At 33.4% G+C, this 24,314-nt stretch overlaps 2 protein-coding genes across 2 annotated transcripts; both read left to right on the top strand.

The window, feature by feature from the left end:
* The first annotated feature begins 4,978 nt into the window (after positions 1–4,978).
* LOC141678030 (14 kDa proline-rich protein DC2.15-like) lies at positions 4,979–5,780 on the top strand. The gene has a single exon (XM_074484216.1). It carries the CDS (start codon positions 5,080–5,082, stop codon positions 5,473–5,475), a length of 396 nt encoding a protein of 131 aa, XP_074340317.1. The 5' UTR covers positions 4,979–5,079; the 3' UTR covers positions 5,476–5,780.
* A 7,689-nt stretch (positions 5,781–13,469) lies between these two features.
* On the top strand, positions 13,470–15,759 carry LOC141679488 (uncharacterized). The gene is made up of 10 exons (XM_074485981.1): positions 13,470–13,619; positions 13,717–13,972; positions 14,065–14,161; positions 14,226–14,365; positions 14,444–14,525; positions 14,594–14,723; positions 14,812–14,864; positions 15,051–15,171; positions 15,255–15,476; positions 15,547–15,759. The coding sequence occupies exons 1-10, from the start codon at positions 13,470–13,472 to the stop codon at positions 15,757–15,759; spliced, it is 1,464 nt and encodes a 487-aa protein (XP_074342082.1).
* The last annotated feature ends 8,555 nt before the right edge of the window (positions 15,760–24,314 follow it).

Below are 24,314 nucleotides of genomic sequence, written 5' to 3'. Positions count from 1 at the left end.
CAACCCAATAATCCATACAAATATTAACTATTTTCATTTCGATAAAATAACTGTACGAACTAAATTTATTTATTTATAATTTATAAGACTCAGTTATTACATCACGGTCCACCATCGACTCGCCGAGGCTCGTCGTCGACGGCGGAAAAATTTATTGGTGCCAAATAATATTCGGCTTTCCAAATAAATTTCACCGATTAATATTAATAGTTTTTCGCATGAATAAATTTATTTCATAAATTTTAATCAAATAAATCCTACAGAAAATTAATAAAATTAATCAATTATTCCCATCAATACACACAAAACAATCAGCAAAACAGAGCTGGCAACACGCGCACGCGCGCTGCCAAAAGATGCAGGGGTCACCTCGCCGGAATTAGCCCGGCGGCAACCGGAAGAAACAAAAAAAAATAACAGCACAACACTTAACTGTAATACACACAAATACATGTATATATATATATCTATATATACAATCAAGAAGAAACAAGATCAGGCAACCGGGACCAACCGGAATTGGGCGGCGGCGGTTCACCGGAGTCGCACGGCGGCGGGAGCAACAGAAAAACCGAAGGGAAGTAAAAGGAAACAGAGAAGAGGATGGAGAGATTAAGAGAGAGAAGGAAAAGAAATATAGAGTGATCGAGAGAGAGATTGCGGGGGGTGAGGGAGAGAGATCAGAGAAGTTGGGTGAGGAAGAGATAAACATAACTGTGTTTATCTTCACTTTTTTTTTCTTTTAATTCTCTTGTGCAGTTGACACGTGTTTCATCCCTCCTGAAAGCCCGATTTTTGATCCACGTTTCGTGTTTTAACGAACAACTTGCGGTTGAAAATAAATCAAAATAATTCCAAATAACTTTTAAAATTTCCCCAAATATTCAAAAACTAATAAAATAAAATTTTCATAATTTTTAATGTATTTTTGAATCGTGCATCAGACCCGTATTTTACCATTAAATGAACAAACGTGCAGGTGAATATAATCCGAAAAATTTCCGAAATAATTTTAAAATTCTCGAAATATTCCAAACTTACGAAAATATGAGTTTCATGATTTTTGAAATATTCTGGGATTTAATACTGAATTTACACTTAAATACAATCAGAAAATCATCTAGGAATAAATAATTGACGAAATATTACTTTCTAAATTTTATAAATTCCCACAAATATTTATGGAAATTATAAAGCCATCAAAATAATTTTAGAGATAACTCCAATATTTAAAAAAATATATCTTCCATAAAATCATTTCTAAAACTCAAACAAACAATACAGCTCAGCAATTAATAGTGCAAATAATTCTCGAACTAACTGAGTCAAACTTCACATAATCACACCTTCCTGAATAGAAGCTTCATGCTTCCATTTAATTTCCATATTAAATCATAAACATTCTCACTTTTCGATTCTCGTTATATATACAAAAATTCGATATCTTTATCAGTCACATCTTCACTTTATTCATTTAACCGTATCACATATACGGTTCACTTAATCATGTACTCATACATATATATTTTTATTTTCTAATCCATAGAAAATCACACATTCAAATATAATATTCATAAATACACGTCACGAAATCCCTGGATATTACATGCAATTGTTAGATGGGTTACTATTGTTCGAATATATGTTCTTATATAAATTATTTGTCTTCGTAATCGAGGTAAGTAACTTTCTGTTAGTCTGTATTATTTGTGTGCCTATATGGTATGCAGGTAACTTTCCGCTGCTCCTAATAATTACGTAACGTATCTTATATCGTTTGATTCATATGCTCAAATATTTGTTTTGATTGTCGTAAGTATGAAATCGATATGTAATTGATAAGTAACGAATTTGAAGAAATCTCCAGTCTTAGTCATGTATAAGAATTAGAATCTGATCACTGGGTAGTGTGATACATAGAACATAAGAACTAGTTTGGGCACGTTCCGTAATACATCGATACCTTATTTAGCTTTGGTTTCACTTGATGAGAACTTTAAACTAGCCCCCACCTAATAAGAATAAGAAGCTGATCACTTGGGAAGTGTGGCACAAAGTATAAGATGCTAGTCACGGCAAAGTGCGGCGTAAAGTGTGATTTAGGATTGTGGGACTTAAGAAAAGAATTTGATATTATGATTTATTTATCGAATGAGAGAATATTGATTATGTGAATTATAGAATATGTTGTGTGTTTTATTTTTTGTCCTTGTTATATAAAATATACTGTGTGATCTTTGTTATTGAATATTTGTGCAATCCAATATGATCTATGTTATGTGTCGCATGTCTAAGCTGTGTTTAAAAAAAATATAAATACATTATTTTGAGTTGTTGGGCGGTAGTTGTTTGATAAGTTTCGCAGCTCATTCTTTCAATATTTCAAATTTCGTCTAAGATTCGAGTTCGATAGTATTGGAGTTCGAGGATCTTAAAATTAGAGTAGACTGACTTTTCAGCTTCCGTTACCTGCGCTTTTGTAATAGTGACCTTTGTAATAGAATTTTTTATTAGTAAAATTGGATTTTGTATTAGTTTCGATTGAAAGTTTAAAGTCCAAAAATTCGACATGTTACCGTATCTAATAATTTGGCAATAGAAAGAAGACTATGTTATAATCAGGGATATAAAGCACATCTGTCAATGTAATTTCAGAATTTAAAATTACAGAACCACAAATATGAACTTCCTTTATACTACCATCAGGCAAGACTATATGAAGAGGATTATGACGCTGAGAAGTACTCGAAAAAAATACTAAAGAAATAGCCATGTGATCACTGGCACCAGTGTCCGCAATCCAAACATGTTTATCAGATGGAAAAGACGTGGAAGTAGCATTAAAGTAGAAAATGTACTAGCAAAATGATTGGTAGGAGTAACATTAGATGTAATAGATGATGTACCAGAATGATTACCCTGCATAAACTTTAAATATTTCTTATAGAGAACAGTTGAATTCTCTTCAGAAAATTTCGGTAAAGTAACAGAAAGATCCAATGGAGATTCCTGCATATTGGCTGCAAACTTTGAAAAATAAGTACTTTTAGGAGCAGATGAGGCATTTTAATCCTGAGAACCATGTTCGCCTTTGTACCACTTAGGATAACCAATCAATTTGAAACAAGAATCCTTCAAATGATCTTTCGATTTGCAAAAATCACAAAATATGTCTTGTTTATTCTTTCTAAGATCCTTAAAATTCTTTTTCTTTGAGAATCTTTGAGAAGACCTTGATTTCATGACATTTGCAGCAATATGATTGTTCTTAACTGACATTAAAGCACTAGTTTCAACATTCTGAGAATGCACAATAGCATTTTGACGCTCAATCCACTTCAATATGTGATAGACACGATTAACAGTAGGTAAATGATCCATGCTCAATATGTTGATTTTAGCCGAATCATAAGACTTATACAAACAAATCACAAACTGGATTAATTTTCGAAGCTGATCGGCTTCAACAAGCTTCTTTAAAAAATTACAAGGGAACTTTACTAAAACACCACAAGAACAATCAGGTAAAGGTTTAAGAACGTGCAATTGATACCAAACTCTCTTAAACTTGTTATAGTACTTAACGATGAATCGTCATTCTGAGTTGTTGACATCAAAGTTTTTTAAAAATTATGCAATTAAGGCACATTAGAATGACTGTATCGTTCTTTAATTTCTAACCACGAATCTCGTGCATATGGAGTAAAAATAAAGCTCTCAACGATGGACTTTTCAATCGAATTAAACAACCAACCAGTAATCATAAAATCATTTCTGATCCATTTCCGTAGATCTAAAGAATCATCAGGCGGTCGTAATAATGATCCATCAACGAAACCTAGCTTATTCTTATCTCCGTGTGCAAAACTAACAGTACGACTCTAGTAAATGTAATTGTCACTAGAAAAATAATATGCCTAAGCTGAGCATTCGAGTTATCATTCGATGATGATAAGAAATACGAATCATCATTGCTAATTGTTGAATTTACACCTAATGATTGAGAAGTTTGTGCTTGACTTTGAGATTGAGCCATAAATGTTTGATAAAAAGAACTGAAATAAAACATAACGATTTTGTCGAAATCTGATATTGTTGCAGATTTCAATCACAAACACAAGAAATGAAAGAAATCGAAACAAAAATTACATAAAAATGATGAAGAAAACAAGTAAAATGTCAAACCAGAACTCTAATAGTGGAATTGATGATCGAGAGTAGAATTTCTCCTCTGATATCATGTGATTCTAAGGCTATTTTATTTTTGTATGAAAATGTATTCACAATTTTATTAACACTCAAAATGTATTTACGGAATAAAAACTTAACTTGTGACGCAGAAAAAAAAAATATATATATATATATATACAATCTCTAATCTCTAATATGTAACAAACTTTTTCGCTTAAACTAACTAATCGGTTACAAAAACACCCTTAACCAATTCTCATACTTACAAACTGTGACACCTCAAATAGTGGTGATATATAAAACGAAAAAATTGTCAACTCTTCGTATCTCGAATTTAAACCACCTTATAATTATTTATTATAATTTCACTTTGTCACCTTTGGCATTTTCATTATTCTTCAAGGTACGGGAATTTTTTGAGCAAGGCTCTTGTCTTTATCAGTTTAGCTATCCTCCAAAGGAATCAAATTAATTAGCTGTTGGTTTGAGATCTTAATAGTTAATCTATCCTGTTTTGGACTGATGATCGTATAATCAATAATCACGTAGAAGAGCCCCAGTATAGTTTGTTGTTAACAATGCCCGTGACATGACTTGACCATCTAGCATTTAATCAATGCAACTTATAATTATTATATCAAATAAATAGCAGGAATTCTTGGAACAATTTATTGGATTCAGATTTATACGGGATCGAACATGTCAAGTTGTATATATGATCCAAATATGTCTAACTAATTTTATTGTGCTTGCCAGCTCGAGTTCTTCACAAGAATTCCCTATAAATTCATCATTTTGATAACAAACCTATCCATCAGAAGAAAAACACACTTCTAAACCTCTGATCAACACTACCTATTCTCAACTATTTTCACAAAGCGTTCGATAATGGGTTCCAAAAACACTGCTTCAGTAGCTCTCTTCTTCGCCCTGAACATCCTCTTCTTTTCACTAGTCAGTTCATGTGACACTTGCCCTGGTCCTAAGCCTAAGCCCAAGCCAACTCCAACTCCATATCCATCAGCAGGAAAATGCCCTAGAGATGCCCTAAAATTAGGTGTTTGTGCTGATGTACTTAACTTGGTTAACAATGTTGTGATCGGAGCTCCACCAACGCTCCCATGCTGCAGTCTTCTAGAAGGCCTCGTCAACCTTGAAGCCGCTGTCTGCCTATGCACTGCCATTAAAGCCAACATTTTGGGAATCAAGCTCAATCTTCCAATTGCCCTCAGCTTAGTTCTTAACAACTGCGGCAAGCAAGTCCCAAATGGCTTCGAATGTTAGTAAAGAATCTCAAGTGTTTCCATACTTTTAATTTGCATTATGGTTCAATCTTCTATTTGTTGTCAAGATTTGCTTGTTTTTTAAAGCTTGGATAACCAGGCTCTCATCCTTTAGTTCCTGCTGATCGTTTTGTGGAGCGACATTGAATAAATCATCTGCTACCTGTAGCTATTTTGATGTAAAGTAACAAATGTTTGGTTGTTGTTTATTTCTTTAGAAGATCGGTGAAAAGGCAAACTTTTATGTACTTACTTTGCTTGAAATGTGAATCAGAAACTCAATTTTAATTTATTTACTTTTCTACATTCATCTGTTCTTAATTTACTATATGAAATTTTTATTAATGACATTTTTTCTCCCGTCACTTGGCCAAGTGGCACACAGTTTTTGGGTGCAGCACATAATATCATTAGTACTAGCAGACTGTTAGTTGTGACATGCATGTTTCTTTGCAATAGTGAAGTGGAGTATTAGGTCTGCAAAAAAAAAGTGTAGCAAAATTCCGGGTCTTAACTTCAGAATCCTGTCGTTTGGTTTTCGTTTCTCATTATTCTACTTATTACTAGAACTTCTATTACCAGGGATTCATCATTTTTCGGTCTATGATCCACTACAAGAAAAATGGGTGTTTCCTACCAAGCAAATCTTACCAGCAAATTTTGGTAGGAATTGCTCTATTATTTCCTACCACTATATAATATGGTAGGAATTGCTCCATGTGGGGCCCAGATTTTATACACGCAAGTATCAAAACCTACCAATTTTGGTAGGAAACTTAAAACCTACCAATTTTGGTAAGTTTTGACCAAACTTTTATTAAAAAATGGTCCCACAAACCACATCATCAGCTCTCACATATTTTTACTATTAATTTTTTTTTCAAAAAAAAGAATTTTGTCATTATTCTGACACTATTTCCGACCAATCCTACTAGGTTTTTGATAAAGTTTTATACTAACACAAATTTTCGAAAAATAAAAAATCTATAATAATTTAGGGTCTTTTCCTTCCAATATTGGTAGGAAATGGGTGAACGCTAAGCAAATGTATTTTTTTATGTTTTTTATCCATTGGGTAAAAGTATTTATGAATGATCCAACCGTTCGGATGTCAAGATCTATATATTTTAGTGATATGACAAACTTATTAGGAAAAAATAATGTATTCAGTTTGTTATTTTAACAGTCAACCAGTAGTTTGACCAGTTCTTCTAACTAGCGATTAGTACCATATTGATGTTTCGATTTTTTAAAAAATATTTTCAAATGATCCAACCGTGCGAATGTGAAGATCTGCATGTTTTGGTGACATTAAAATTCTTTTAAAAACAAATAATTTTTTTATGTTTGTTATTCAAACAATCAACCGATTGTTTGATCAGTGTTTCTCACTAGTGCTTAGTCTCGCATTCATGTTTTGATTTTTTTAAAAGTATTTATGAATGATTCAACCGTACGGATGTCAAGATCTATATATTTTAGTGATATGACAAACTTATTAGCAAAAAATAAATGTATTCGATTTGGTATTTTAACAGTCAACCAATAGTTTGACCAGTTCTTCTAACTAGCGATTAGTACCATATTGATATTTTGATTTTTTTAAAAATATTTACAAACGATCCAACCATACGGATGTTAACATCTATATGTTTTGGTGACATTAAAATTCTTTTAGAAACAAATAATTTTTTTTATGCTTGTTATTCAAACAATCAGCCGATTGTTTGATCAGTACTTCCCACTAGTGTTTCGTCCCGTATTCAGGTTTCAATTTTTTTAAAGTATTTATGAATGATCCAACCGTATGGATGTCAAGATCTATATATTTTAGTGATACGACAAACTTATTAGGGATAAATAAATGTATTTGGTTTGTTATTTTAACAGTCAATCAGTAGTTTGACAAGTTCTTCTTACTAGCGATTAGTACTATATTGATATTTCAACTTTTTTTAAAAATTTTAAAAATGATCCAACCGTGCGGATTTTAATATCTACATATTTTGGTGACATTGAAATTATTTTAAGAAATAAATAAATTTTTTATATTTGTTATTCTAACAATCAACCGATTGTTTGATCAGTTCTTCTCACTCGTGTTTAGTCCTGTATTCATGTTTTGATATTTAAAAAAAATATTATGAAGGATCCAACCGTACAGATGTCAAGATCTATATATTTTAGTGATATGATAATTTTATTAGAAAAAAAAGTATTCGGTTTGCTATTTTAATAGTCAGCGAGTAGTTTAACTAATTTTTCTTACTAGCATTTAGTCCCACATTGACGTTTCATTTTTTTCAAATAGTTATAAATTATCCAACCATACAGATGTTAATATCTTTATTTTTAGTGACATGATAAAATACTTAAAAAAATTAATTTATTTTGTATGTTATTTTAACAATCAACCATTTTTTTGAATAATACTTCTTACTAGTGGTTATTCCCATATTGATGTTTCGCTTTTTAAAAAAAATTATGAATGACCCAACCGTACGGATATCAATATCTATATATTTTAGTGAGATAAAAACTTTGGAAAAAAATAAATGTATTTGTTTTACTATTTTAACAGTGAACCATTAGTTTGACTAATCAATTTTACTAGTGTTTAGTCATATATTGACATTTCGATTTTTTTAAATATTTTTTTTAATAATTGCACTTACACTAAAAATTCAAAAAAAAAATCGTTAAACCCCATTACCTACCTATATTGGTTGTAGTTTCACGAAAATTTTAAACATGAAAGCAATATCAAAATTTTTAAATTTGGAGGAAACCAAAAAATTCAAAAAAAAATAACCAACTCAAAACCTACCAATATTGGTAGGGAATGAACTTCAATTTCACTAAAATTTCAAACATGGAGCCAAAACCAAAAATTTCAAATATGGAGCCAAAACTAAAAATTCAAAATGTTCGCCAAATTCAAAACCTACGAATATTGGTAGGAAATGAACCTTAATTTCACAAAAATTTCAAATATGGAGCCAAAATCAAAAATGAAAATTTCAAATAGGGAGCCAAAATTAAACCCAAAAATTTGAAAATTGCGCCCGAACCCATAACCTACCAATATTGGTAGGAAATAAGTGACTTGAATCTATAAACCACTATCTTCCTCTTTTCACTTTCAATTTCATCTACACCAAAATTTCATTTCACAATTTCTCCATCTTCTTTTCTTTTGGTAAATATTTTCATCTTCTTCATTTAACCATCTCCTATATATGTATGTATTTCAATACTTTTAACATATTTTTAATTTTGATTCGTTTATGTAATTACTTTATTTTTTTTACTACATGTATTAATTGTTTATGTGTGTTAATAACTACTAACATTTTTTTTACTCTTCTTATGTAGATTTTATTCACTCTACACCAAGGAAATGAAACAAGCAAAGACGAAAATGGAAAAATCACAAAGAATGTAGGCAAATGATTCAACAACGATAATGAAGAAATTATAAAAAATGAAGGAAAATGATTCAACAATGATGGGAACTTGAAGATGATTAGTCTAAACTTTTGAAACATCTAATAATTATTGTAATGAATTATTATTTCTAATATGCAATTATAATGAAGATGTAACTTTTTCATGTTATAATGGCGATATGTCCGGATCGTGGTTTATGATGAATTTTTCAGTTTTGGTTATTGTTGTATACTTATGATTTAGCTATTAATTTATGTACAACTTGTTCTACATTGATATCAATAAATATTTTTTTTTAAAAAAACTGTCCAATATTTTCTACCACATTGAGGCCATTTCCTACCACATTCAAAGTATTTTCTACCACAGTCAAGCTAAATAGTGGTAGGAAATGGTTGGTAGGAAATGCTGATATTCATGTCTTCTGACATAAAACCTACCATTCGTCAATCAAAACCTACCAATTATGGTAGGAAATACTCACTCAAAACCTACCAATTCTGGTAGGAAAAAGATCTATTCTGTGTCAATTGCCACGTGGCAGGACAAGTGGAAGGACACGTGGATGGGTCCTCATGCCAACTCATTAACATGACCCCAATATGTATGACATTGTCGCTGACATGGCAGGTGATGTGGCGTCCATGTGGCACGCCACATGGGCAGCCACTTGGCAAGTGGGGGCCAATTAAAATACAAGCATCAATTCCTACCATAAAGCAATTCCGACTGGAGGAAATCCCACCAAGCCTTTTGGTAGGAATTGCCCCCTTTTCCTACCAGAAATAGACTATTTCCTACCAAAATGCTGGTAGGAAAAGGCCATTTTTCTTGTAGTGATCAGGCACGCAGACTGTAAATTACTAAAATCACGGAAAACGACAAATAGGGAAATTGTATGTAAATGTGATTTGTTTAACACATTTTTCAAGCACTTGTTAGTACAAAAAGAATTAAACAGATCAAGATCAGCAACATGGCGAAATACTCTAAACTCTATACTCTCTATAAAAGCAATCGAAATAATGTCAATGAAGGTCAAAATACTTTATATTCTCTTACTAATTTGAGTCATAAACATAAGTTTGGTAATTGTAACAACTAACGTAGTACTGTTATCTTTTACTAATCTAGAAGGAGAAGAGAGGGCCCAACACTATCTTCTTTCAAATCTAAACGATAATCATTTCTCTAATTCCTTAATTTGTAATCTATTTGGGATTATGTAATTATGTCGTATAATAATTTATCATCATTATTGGTAATCGGTCCTACACAGTCATACTACAATCCCGTGAACAATTTTCAGCAACCACATATCCCAATTATATATCTCTTCTCTTTTTCTTTATATTATAGCTCCTGATGCGTGATTGCTACAGTTACCACACTGCCTAATAATTCGACCTCAAAGTTCTAGCTTTTTACAGAAATGCCATTGCTGAGGTAAGCTGCCTACACTTAACTTCATTCCCCCACGTGATGTTTCCATCCTGTCTTTTGTATATTATATTCATTAAAGGACACTTAGCTTATGTTAGAAGCTTACCTGGTTTACATCTTTCTTATAGATGTTTTACTCTTTTCAAATTTGAAAACCCAGCCTCCACCATTACCGCTCCGAGGAACCATGAACCACGTTATACTACGTGCCCGTTTGGCAAATCTTAAAATAAGTAACTTATGACTTTAAGTGAATAAGTGAGTAATAAGTGATAAGTTAATAAATACTTATAAGTTATATAAGTGTTTGGATAATTTAACTTATAAGTCAGAATTGTTTTTATTTAAATGAATTAAAATAAATAATTTTTATATATAATTATCTTAATTCTTATATTTTAAGTTATATTAACATTTAAAAAAATATATTCTAAAATTAAAATTGATAAAAAAATCAAAAATCAAAAATCAAAAATCAAAAATAAGTTGTGAAAAAGTACGTCGTTACCAACATTCAACTTATCAGCTTATAAGTTGTAAATTCAACTTATAAGCTGGGTCGACAAACACTCGTCAATAAGCTGTTACGGGCTTATAAGCCAATAAGCCCACTTAATGGAATTGCCAAACGGACCCTACAGCATATGCTGCCTTTTTACTTATTATTTCTTGAATAATTTTTTAAAGAGTTTCGCTTTGTTTACTTTCAGGATGATGATGATTGAAGCGATCGTTCGTGGCGTTTATTCACTTCTGAGGATATGATAGAAGGTTCTGCTACTTCTCTACCGTATCTCTTATAGTTTTTCGCACACACTGTGACCCAGCTTCTAACAATGACCTCCCTTTTCAGGTTCTAAGTCTCTTAAAAGGCGAAAAAGACGCATGAGGATGAACAAGGATGTTAGAACATGTTCGAACAATTACACGCCGGGAACTTCCCCTTCGAGTATCAGCCCAACGTGTACATAACAGTTGATTGCTTATGTATTTCAAATTTATATATAGTGTTTATCAGAGATTGTTAATTGTTGTGTTTAATACTGTTGGTTGATTGTTAATTGTTGTGTTTAATACAGTAGTTGGTTAAACTTTATTGAACCCTGTAATATAGCTTTCCGTTGGTTGATTCTTTGATATGTATTTTGCCACTAATTGCAGTTAACACGAAAACTAAACACGTACTCGAAAGTTTTAACAAAGTTGCTGAGAATAGTGAGAACTCTCCCTTATCTGTTTTGGCACGAGTTGTGCCCACTGAAATGTCTCAGAGAAATTCTGAACAAGGTCTTCCCACCTTTTTATTGTTATGTTACATATCAGGCCACCTTCATATAATGTTAAGATCAATTCTCACCAGTTATTGATTCCAAACATAAAACCTGCAGGACCAAGCATCCTAGACATAACTACGAAAAAACCACGTACTAGGACTCCACTATCGAATATCACAAACATACCATCTTCTACAAAGTTGCCGCAAAAAAGAGAGAAACGCAAGGGAAAAGCAATTCACAATGACTGGGAAAATATACCGCTAAAAGATTTGAGTCGTAATCTTTTTTAGGAGGAGTTTAGTAAGAAGCCTAATACTGCAGAGCATCTCTACGATGATAAAGGTTGTATTAACTTTCAAAATGGCAACAAGACCATAATATTTGTGTTTTATTGAACAAGAAATTTTTACTCCTTGCATTACAGATGAGACAACAATGGAAGTAGTGTACTTCTCAGATGATGGTTTATTTGATTCTGAATGCTCATATGGTCTGTCAAAGTCGTGTTAATCATTTTTTAAGCCTGAACTTTAATCATCGGATTTCAGAACTAATGTTGCCTATATGCTGCAGATGATATGTTGTGGTCAACCATCTATCAGCAAGACTACTCTTCTGAATCAGAAAGCGGTAATATCACTGTGACTTCAGAATACAGTTTAGCCACTGATCAATATAGATTTGGATTCAACTACTTAATTATATCTTTGTCTCCCTTATAGATGAAGAACATTTTGCAAGGCCTACTACAAACCGGAAGACAAAAACACGTGGTAATCAGTACATCATACCTGAAGAGTATGCAACACTTGGTGCTCATTCGTACAAGTGTATTCACTGCCATGCTCAGCTTTGGCACGAGGAGCGTGTAAACAAAGGTGTTACCAAAGGGACTCCAATTTTCTCTATATGTTGTAAGAAGGGTGAAGTCAGTTTACCGAAGACTCCTCAAACTCCAGATTACCTGTTATCACTCTACAATGATGAAGCAAGAGGTCGTGATTTTAAAAGAAGTATTAGATTAGACAATGCAATGTTTGCATTTACATCTGTTGGGGGAAATGTAGATTATTCCATTAACAAGGGCAGAGGATCATTGCATTGAATAAGGTTGTTTTCCTAAAGTTGTACTAATAACATATTAACCGTTCCATTTGAAATACAAAATTAATTATTTTGCTGAATAGTTGAATAAGATTGTTTTGTTTTTCCATACAATGCGTACTCAGAACTAAATCCAAATAAAATTTCAACATATAATATTTAGTTCACTTTACAAAATTAATTATCATTTTTTATATCAAATTAGTATAAAATATATTTTAATATATTTCGTACTAAAATTAATGAAATAATTTTAGCTATTACGACAAAATATGAATATGGACAAAATCTTAGAAGTACTACACTTTCAAAAAATAAACAAAACTTTTTCAATAATACAATAAAAGTCAAATAAACAAAAATAAAAAAAAATAATGTGCCCTTCAGAACAACAGTTGTTCATATGCGTTGTCTTCAGCCCAACCTTTCATTCGTGCACATAAACCTATATACTCATCCACGCCGTTCAAATATAAAGGCTGTCTGAATTAAACTCTTCCACTACAAGCTTGATATTATTACAGATCTGAACTGCAATTAAGTTGGTTGCTCTGTTCTCCTTAATTTCAACCTAATTCTACTTAAAGCGAACAACTGTAAGTTATACCGAATTCTGCTTTTACATTACCTATCTGTAGCCTATTCGATGAATTGAATAACCTATCTGTAGCCTATTACTTCCTAAAACTGTTAGCTTTGTAATAATGGCAGTTGTGCGTAAATGGAACTTATTGTTTACGACCCGTTGGACACTATTGACACAACAACTTATGAGTGGAAGTGTAGAGTCCGAGTTCAGTCCTTTTGGAAAGGTCAAAACAGAGAAACACAGGAGTTCTGGGGAATAAATATGATACTGATTGATGATTCGGTATTGTAACCACATCAAAATTGTTTTAAAGCTTTAGTAATAGTTTGCGTACTACATTTGGAGCAACATCTAATTACTATTACTTTTTTGCTCATAGAATAACAGAATCCATGTTTTTGCATCTTCCAAACATTGTGATGATCGTTTCAAAACACTAAAGGAGGGAGACATTTACATTGTGAAGAATTTCAAGGTTAAAAACTATGTAGGAGATGAAACATCTCGGCCCGTGAGGACCAAGAACCATATTTTTTTCACCCCTCACACTGAATTTGTGAAAGATAGAACGGAAGGATTGCAAATTGAAAAGTATGCATTTGATCTTTTTGACATGGCTGAAATGGAGAAAATTGGTAATAACAATCGATTTCTCATTGGTAACATCTAAAACATTTAATATATTGGATGGTACATACAATCGGTCTAACCAAATTTATAATTTTAGATATGGTGGGAAAACTGGAGAATGTTCAGGAATTAATCATAACCAACAAAGATGAAGTCGGGAAAAGCAGATTCAAGTTTGAAATCTCCGACGGAAGGTTAGTTATTAAAAAGCCACATAAATGGGTAGAATTATATACCATTTGTTTTGATGTAATATAGATACTTCTTCGTAAACAGTAACAAAGTGAAGGTGACATTGTTCGATTTGTTTGGGCAACATATTGAGAAGGAACTTAGCAAGGCTGATAAAGATAATACTTTCATTATAATCTCATGCGCTAGGGTTGGTCGCTACGAAGGTGATTGAATTTAAGTTTATTTTCTAAATAATAACTTATATCCTGCAACTATTTCATTACACGTTTACAACAATGCAGGAGTGCCACACCTATCAAATTACTCCGCTACAAGAATCTTTATAAACCCGGATCACTACAGCGTCACAGAGCTTAAACTAAGGTAATTTATGTACACCGTATCCATTATTGCAAAAGTTTCATTCACCTATTGAATGATGTATGTTATAGTTGGGGAAAGAAAAAGACAGCTGAATTGCCAAGTACTGTCATTACTGTTACAAAACCAACAACTGAAGCAGAAACTATAAAGTTTCTTACTGTCAAGGAGATCAAGGCCCTGAACGCAGATTTTAAAAAGGTTGGCGGTTTTTTTTATTGAACGAAAATATAACCAGTAGTTTCATTTGTGTAAACTTACAGGTTGTGATACATGTTTCTTTGTACAGCCTTCAACTTACTGTCAAGTAATTGCAAAACAGTTCAGCGACCAAAATAATTGGTATTTCTAGAAGTGTACAGGTTGTGATCTTGAACTAGAGAATGTAGGTGGAAAATTTGTTTGCTCACAGAAAAACGGATGTGGCAGAACTATTCCATACCCTGATAAAAGGTCATTTCATAGTATTGTTCACCCAAAGTTTTTATTCACTATTCTAATGTTAAATATTATACATTTAAATGACAGGTTCAGGCTATGCATCTTTTGTTCCGACGATACTGGCTCACTGGCAATTGTGTTTCCAGATGATGGAATCAGCCGCATAATCGACAAAACTGTCATTGATTTGCAAACAGATTGTGTTGATGTATAGTTCAGTTTCACTATCAACTATATTTGTATTTTATGTTGTACTCATTCTACTTCTGCTATTTTGTATTCTATTTTTAGGAAAAAGATGGAGACAAATTTCCTGAAATCCTAAATACATTGCTGAGACAAAATTACACAATCATTCTTGTGATTACCAAAGACAACCTCACAAAAGGATCAACCATATATGAGGCTAAAGATATCGTTCAGAAAGTGGAAACTGTCGGAATCCATGATCCCAACACAGTGCGTACAGTGGAGATGAATGTTGCTGAAATGGAAGAAATCTCGGTTTTAAGTGTAATCTTCGGACTTATTATCTTTTCATTTGTTTTTTTCGGCTCACAAATTCATTTGTATGTTTGTTCAGGATACGGAATATGAGGCAAGAGCCACACAGACACCCGACACAGGCAAATCTACAAACATGAAGACTAGAGCACGAAAAAAAAATGGAGCCACTTCGTTTCAATGCAGAGAACTCTTCTGGGGAAAAAAATTCAAGAACATTAAATGGGAGAAATTATGTACGAAAGCACCAAATAATTTACATGACAAAAAAAATTATTACTGCATGGCTTGACTTGACCTTTTTTTTCATGCAGCCATGAAACTAAGAAAGTAGTTTGGCCAACTTTTGCAATATCTCGAACTGTAGTTGGGAAATGAGAGTTGGAGATATAACTTGTTGTTTTCTAAGACTAATGTTTAATGTACTTTTATTTGTGAAACAGTAGCACATGTTGTAATAATTTCTCTTGTGTTGCACCATTTGTGAAATCCTGAATTTATTACTATGGATGCGTTCAGCTATTGGTCACTTCAGTTAAAGACATTGTTGTAATGATTATTTGTTATTAGATGCAAGCCTCTCTATTAAATGGAGAGTACATGAGTTGGGGTTGCTGTATAAATTTATACTACAAAGAGTTCACACCATAAAAATTACCACCTCAATACCCAAACAAACATAACAGATGCACAATGTCTGCAACTAATTACGACAGTGTTCAAGCTCTTGGTACTGGTAGTTATGACTACAAAATAAGAGTTAGAGTCATCAGGTTATGGCGTGGAGCAACTAGGACTGGAGAAGAATTCAAAAATTTCAATGTCATTCTGTTGGATAACAAGGTAATATTTTAGTTCTTAGCTTTAGCATTTCTTTAGTTATGACCGTATCGTGTAATGTGTGTGCTTCTTTCATGCAGAGTTACAGAATTCATGCTTTCATTCTCACTTCACGCGCAGAGGAACTAGCACAAGTACTAAAACTGGGTAAAACTATAAGATCAGAAACTTCACTGTCCAATTCTACAAGCCAACTGACAAATTCAGGTGCCTACGTAACGACTGGCAAATAGTTTTCACAAAAGACACATCTGTGTAAGAAATAGCAGAAGATGAAGTTAACATTCTGCTCGACTACTTTGATTTCTATGACCACAGCCAGCTCGAAGAACTATCAAATCAGACAACATACTTAACTGGTACAACAATAATTTTTTATGTGTTATACCTTATTTGCTAATAATATGGTTGATCTTTGGTTATTCCAGATGAAATTGGTATTGTGAAGAAACATGACAAGTTTAGAGATCTAGAAAACAGAAATGGCCAAAAGCAGAAACAATCAAAATTGGTCATTACAGATAGAAGGTGTAACACCCCCAGATCCGGGGTCGGGGATCCGGGTCGTCACGGTCTTTCTTTCCATAATATCACTTCACTTAATTAATAATAAATAACCTTATGCTGTGACCCCACACTAACACACACACCACAACCCGTTATAGTCTCAGAGATGAAAATAAGTACAAGTCTTTGAATCCACAATTTAAAAGTTATTACAACCCAAAACGATTACTTGATAAATTTACAGTTAATTGCCATTATCTGTCACAAGTTATAATTATACATAATTGATTCTCAAAAGTAGATGGTCTGATCTACAATAGATCTACCTCTGCAGCTATAGCAGCTACAACATCATCGGGAAGACGCGGGACGCTTCCCACGCGCTTGCGCTGGGTCTGCTGGAGTCTGGCCATCTTTCCTAACTGTTGTTGTGTGATGAAGAAATAAAGCAAGAGTGAGCCTTACAGCTCGCAAGATAATATATAGAGATAACAATAATATAAGTATCTAAATGGATACTTACTACAATCTTTTAACATGTGTAAGATAATTACTTACTAGATATAAGTAGAAATAAGGGATGAAGTTACCAAATACTTCACTATACTTATATCATTTAAAAAGCTACTTGAACTACCACTGTTCAAAGTATAATGAGCTTTCAACAGTTCATCAGATAGATGAGACTACAAGACAAGATTTGAATAGATTAAATCTTTGAAATATTATTAAAGGAAATGAAGTTATGATATACTTCATTAAGTTCTGATATATATATATATATATCCCCATATACATCTTCTTTATACATTTTCCTGAAAACCTCTGTCATGTAAAGTATGAACAGAGTTTGAAACATCCAATGAATTTTGGAAAGGAAAAGAATTTTGGCATAAACCAGATATCTCGCTGATCAGACAAAGATACCAATAAGTAACCTTTTCTATTAGTAGATGGACGAATTCCCCACTGGTCATCACCCTGGTCGCAATAGGACCTTATGTTGGACTGCCACTCAGCCACTTATGCATTTGATGGACTCCCACTGAGTCACTTACACTATCATGGACGCCCACTGAGCCCATGTTGCTTATGCCGACTCAATAGATGGACTTACTTCCCGAACGTTGGATAAGTAATCAATTCATTTACCAAAACTGCAACCTTGTTGCGAATATAAAATACACCACAGAGCCGGATCCGTCAGGTTTTGAGCGAGTATTTAAATCCCCTTTGAAAGGAAGATCTTAAATATAAAAATGAGTTTTGGGATCCGCTCTAACTTTTAAAAAAAATCATTTTGATGACTCGAAAACATTTTTAAGAATGTTTGGAGTAATACTGATTTATTAAAATAAATCAGTTCCGATATGAAAGAAATATCTGAATATTATTATTTAAATAATATTCCCATAAAGAATGATTGAGGTAGAAGTTGGGAAACTTATACTTGAAATGAATAGCAAATAATCAAAGATATACTTATACGAAAGTAATATCTTTATTTGAATAATCAAAAGTAAGTTGGTTATCGAAGCATTATTCTTTAATAAAATAAAGAATATTATTAAATACCAAGTGGAGTCATAATACCTCGAATGAATATTATAAATAATATTCATTAAATGAAATAAAGGAGTCAATACATCCTCAAATGACTATCCAATCATTAATCATTAATTAATATAAACTGAGTCATAAGCCCTCGAATGAATATTCGAAATCATATTCAATAATAAAATAAAGGAGTCATACCTCCCCAAATGAATATTCGAAATAATATTCAATAATAAAATAAAGGAGTCATACCTCCCCAAATGAATATTCGAAATAATATTCAATAATAAAATAAAGGAGTCATACCTCCCCAAATGAATATTCGAAATAATATTCAATAATAAAATAAAGGAGTCATACCTCCCCAAATGAATATTCGAAATAATATTCAATAATAAAATAAAGGAGTCATAAGTCCTCAAAAGAATATTCAAGTAATATTCAAATGATAAAACAAACTGAGTCATAAGCCCTCGAATGAATATTCGAAATAGGATTCAATAATTAATATAAAGTTATCGAATAACCCTTATTCGATTAATAGTTTGGAAAACTATAACCATATATATATATATATTCATATACATATATATACAAAATCTACTCGGGATCCTCGACTCCCGGTTTTAGAAAATATTTCTACCTTTTGGGTCCCTATACTAAGGGTATATGCAAGTTACCTCTATCCTCTAGCATAGGTATTATCAACTGAATCAACAGATATATATAGCAAGAATACGAAACAGGCATGCATATATATATACCATAGCAGCATGCTTCAATATATTGCAACATTTGCTAATTAACCAACATGCATCTATCGCAAGATAATGCATATACATATATACATCACAACAACAGTTATAACGGGTAGAAAACTTGCCTGAGCGAGTTGGGGTGATAAAAGGCTCAGGACGAGTCTGGTAACCTATAAACAACAAGTAAGTTGGGATTAAACCAAAGTCACTTGTAAATCTATACTTTAACTAACTTAGACTCTAACGTTTGTTTTGCGCTCGCTGGTTCTCTTAAGTCACTCGAGTACCCTCGGCTCCGCCATTTTTAATAATTTAACCTTTACGAGTTTTAAAGCGATTCCTTCGCGAGTGTCTTACCAACTGCCTAACACACTTACCATAAATGTTTCATACATTAATTAACCCTTTTTGGTCTTTAACCTATGTTTCAAAGTAAGGCGAGGGGAAAAGTTTCGTTCGCGAAACGCCGTTACTTGAAACGGTCGTTTCTCCTAAACCGTGCATCGGAATCGAACGAACTACATATCAAAACGAAGCTCGTAACATGAGCTATCTAACCATGGCAGTGTTCATAATCTAGCAGGGGGTTCTCGGGTCCTAATGTTATGCACAAAAACAGTCTAAAGAAAATCGGAAGTTACGACGGCTATGTTTACGCGATTTCCCAATTTTAAACCATTCAAAACCAACCCAATTCAACCTCAAATCCAACATACAACCAACATCCATCCTTATCACATCATAACAACCCCAACCAATTCAATTTAATCATTTATACTTATGCCTAAGCTTAACTTTAACCATACTTAAGTTCTTTTAATCAAAACAACAACATTTACCATTCCATTTCAATACCAATTCAATCCCAAACTCTAAATCACCAACATCAAACTACAATATCATCCTACTAATCAAAATCATCTTATAATACATAGGAATCTAGGGTTTGGAGATGATATACCTTCCTTGAAGTGGTGGGAGGAGCTAGGAAGCCTTAAGAAGCTTTGAGAAGTCTTAGGAATGCTTGGATCTTCAAGGAAAACAAGAAAAATTTCAAGTTAAAAACTTGAAAACACTATTCATAGTCTTCTTCTTTGATTAAATGAAGAAGATGGAGAAGGAATTGATGGCTTAAACTCATGATATAGCCCTAACTAAGCATGAAGATGATTAGGGAATTAACTCACCAATTTAGGAAGCTTGGATCTTTGATTTTTGAATTTCCTTGCCTTTTGAATAGTAAAAAGCCGAGAGCTCTCAAGAACAAGCCTTGGTTTCTTTTTGATTTTGATGAAAAATGATTTTGCTTGGCTTGGTTGATTTGTTTTTGTGTTTGATTTAGTCAATTACCTTGTTGCCCTTGAATTTGTGTGGTTCTCATTCAACCACACCTCCTTCCTTCCCATGTCATGCCTATGTCATGTGGTGATGTCATCCTTCCCTCCTTGTCCTCTTCTCATTGGTTTGGTGACATCATCCTCTCTAATCCCTTTGATTAACTTCCTAATTGTTTGCCTAATGACCGCTAATCTGTTATACGGTTCGCTTAACTTTCGTTTTCGTTTATTGTTTGAAGGATCATACCCGGGATCTTATTACTTAGGTTCCCTTAACCTTTCTCAATACATTATATTCCTTTTTATAATCCTCTATTATAATCCTTTAATTTAAATCCTTTTATCCTGTTACCTTATACTCAATCCTCTCCGTATCTAGTGTATTTCTGGGAAAAACCAAAGTGTTCGGATTTGGATTCTGACGATCTTTACATACACTTATATCCCATATAAAGTACTAATAAAATCTCAGAATATCCATATCAGAACCCCTACATAGTGTGGCATGAAAAGTTTTCTCATTCAGCAAAAACACTATTCATAAGGGTTTCAAAAATTTCCCAAAAATTGGGGTTATTACAGTCTCCCCTCCTTAAAAGGATTCCGTCCCGGAATCAGATAGAAATGAATAGGGATACTTTCTTAGTATTGCACTTTCTAACTCTCAAGTTAATTTTCCCACATTGTGGTTCTACCATCAAACTCTTACTAGTTTGATAACCCTTCTCCTAAGCACTCGTTCCTTCTTAATCTATACCCTTCCTGGTTGCTCCATATAGGTTACGTCTGGTTGCATGTCTATGCGCTCATATGCCCCTATTTGTCTGGCATCCGAATTACACTTCCTTAACATTGATACGTGGAACACGTTATGAACTTGCTACAGGTTCGGGGGTAGGGCTAGCTCATATGCTAACTTCCCAAACGTCTTAATATATCCAAGGGTCCAACAATTTGTAGACTTAGCTTTCCTTTCTTTCCGAACCTCCTCAATCCTTTCCAAGGGATACCTATAACATTACTAGGTCCCCTATTTCATACTCTTTGTCCTTTCGTGTCAAATCAACATACTTATCATGTCCATCTTGGGCTACTACCAGCCGTCCTCTGATTAGATCTATCATATCCTTGGTCCTTTGGACCACTGCTGGTCCGAGCATCTTGCGCTCTACAACTTCATCCTAGCATAAGGGAGATCGACATTGTCTTCCCTCAAGGATCTCATAAGGCGATATCTCAATATTGACATATGATCTATTGTCGTAAGATAACTTAATCCGCGTTAAGTGATCATTCCAAATTCTTTCAAGTCTATTGCACCGACTCTCATCATAGCTTCTTAATACCCATTCTCTTCCAGTTCGTAATCGCTATCACCTTCCGTTCCTAATATTATACTGGTTATACTTTTGCTCGCTAGCGTTCTATAATCTTTTAATAACCACGTCAACCTTAGTATCACGACTGTGTTTCCATTCCGAATACTACCACAACTTTATTACTCCTTTTTCAGCTGTTTCTATTTCCCAAAGTTTGATCAATCATATAGAAGTAAAGGAATTTGTTGAGAGATTACTATGATCATGAACACTTGTTATATCGCATAGTTAGTACAGAAGGTGGCCAGCCTTTAGTACTTGACAAGCAATTAAACAATAGATGGTATCCTACTAGGCTTCTATCACAAAGATAGATAGTCATTCGGCAATACCTCCCCTTCTGGAAGGGTTGTTCTTCTCAGTTTATATGAAATGAAAAGAAGAGAAAAGAACTAATTGAAGAGAATTGTAAATATAAAAAAAATATACTGCCACAAAATATCTGGCTTGGAATCTACCTCTGAACTATAGAGGTTTATCATAGGAGAACAAAACATATATGTATTTATATCAACATCAAGTATTATAGCATCGTATTTCACATGCCTAAATATTTTTGCTATTCCGTCCATCATTCTATGGACCCATGCTCTTCCTCGAGCTTATACACAATCACCTTTGAAACTCCCTCGATATCGAAAATCGAATCTGGGATCTCATTCTAGACATCATCGTTACTTGAATTCTATGCTTGCACCGTAACCTTCCTCGTATAATAATACGACTCTCTATTGATAAGAAAGAATAAATATTCAATAGGTAGATACTCTACTTAATTAGTCCATCAATGATAACTTATACATTACCACGACCCGTTTAGTGGTACTCAATCTCAACATCCATTCCAATACAACTCTCACGGTTGTAACCAGCTCATTACTCGCAGAATCATTGCTGCATTACTATGGTCCACTACTGACCTACTGTCGTCATTCACGTTCCATGAAATCTTAATATCTAACCCTACGGAGTCCATACATATCGTATAGAATACTTCTAAGGAGTTAACATAATCACCAATCATAATTCATGAAGAACACTCCAAACTCTGACGTACTTTCATGACATGAAGTAGATAAAATTGCAGAAGAGTTTCAATCAAAGTAACGATAGCAGGTTAATACCATTCTTAATCATATGCCTTCGATAGAAGACTTAACTCAAAGGTTCGTTTAGTCCTTTTGAAACATGGTCCAGGCTCATTCTCAAGATAGGACCTTCTAAGATAGATAGCCCATTCATGGCGATTACACGAATTAAACCTTTACCAACTACTATTACGGTTGGGTATTGCACAGTCATCAGAAGGAATTTCAATCTTCCAAACCATAATACAACCTTCAGCTTTTAACCATCATCACTGTATCCTTTGGCACAAGCGCCTACAATTATCCTTTTACCGTTAAAGTGTCGGCCACCTCTTTGGCCTTTCCTGATAGTAATAGTTCCTTATAATCAATGTCTTTTAACCACCTTCAACTAAATTTTCTACCTCATTTCAATCACAGCTTATGTGAAGATGTTTTCCTTAAAATCTGATAAGTAAAAAAAAATATCACCATTTTTCCATAAGTTATTGCCTCGGTCTTTAGAGGTTAATCACTGTCACGACTGACTCTCAATCATACTTAGAACATCTTTTATCTTAGGTCCTAATTGCCCTGAACAATTTCGACCTTTACTGGTTCGATCCATACTTTCTCGAGGTTTAACACGTGCCCCACTTGGTATCATTATAATTACGTCATATTTCCTTTATCAACATTTCTATTTTTGAGAAATTTGAATATTACCTTTCTCCTTGTAAAACCTCTAAGGTTATCCTTGAATCGTTCCTCCTGTATTCCCTAGATACAGGGCATATCAAAATACCATTCACTATTACTAGAACCATTGTCTATATACGTCTGAAAAATTTCTCCACTAATTCTAAAAGGTTATTGTTACCTTAACCCCTTTCCAAATCATACTGTCAAAACTCATATTATCCCTATTGAGGGTGAAATGCCAGCCTTTATGCATTCCCCTAGGATTCGTTTTAAGTTACCGATGTTTTATCCTTAATTCCACCTTTAAAAGGTACTTGCATCCTTTCATGGATAAATCAAGTCATATAACCCTGATAAGGGTGTCTTATTCAATCATTTCCACCTCGATAGTATATGCCTAATTTCACAATAACATCTGTATTCAAAATGAGGTCAATCAATATGGCCTCCAAAAGATAACAACGGTTATCCGCTTTTCTTGCCTAATATGGTAACGATAACAAGGATGTTCTGGAAGATATTGGTCGTGTTCAACGCGAACTTCTTCTTAATAATTCCTTATTTACTTTTGTTATTTATCTCAACAGTCATCTCAATGTTGGGATATCTTTCATACCTGGCGTCTCCCTTTCTGGGTATCAAGCCACCGGTCTTACACTTCACATTCTTGAAGGTCACTTCCTTCATCCAATTTTCCTAA

This window comes from Apium graveolens, chromosome 8 (assembly GCF_009905375.1).
Source record: "Apium graveolens cultivar Ventura chromosome 8, ASM990537v1, whole genome shotgun sequence".
NCBI classification, from domain to species: Eukaryota; Viridiplantae; Streptophyta; class Magnoliopsida; order Apiales; family Apiaceae; genus Apium; species Apium graveolens.
This window is presented reverse-complemented; position numbering and strand designations above follow the sequence as displayed.

Bases quoted from the DNA above. Each gene is read 5' to 3' on its own strand.
- LOC141678030 (XM_074484216.1), top strand. From the start codon at position 5,080: ATGGGTTCCAAAAACACTGCTTCAGTAGCTCTCTTCTTCGCCCTGAAC.
- LOC141679488 (XM_074485981.1), top strand. From the start codon at position 13,470: ATGGAACTTATTGTTTACGACCCGTTGGACACTATTGACACAACAACT. The intron at 13,620-13,716 runs GTATTGTAACCA...TTTTGCTCATAG, and splicing joins TGATACTGATTGATGATTCG to AATAACAGAATCCATGTTTT. The intron at 14,366-14,443 runs GTGATTGAATTT...ACAACAATGCAG, and splicing joins TAGGGTTGGTCGCTACGAAG to GAGTGCCACACCTATCAAAT.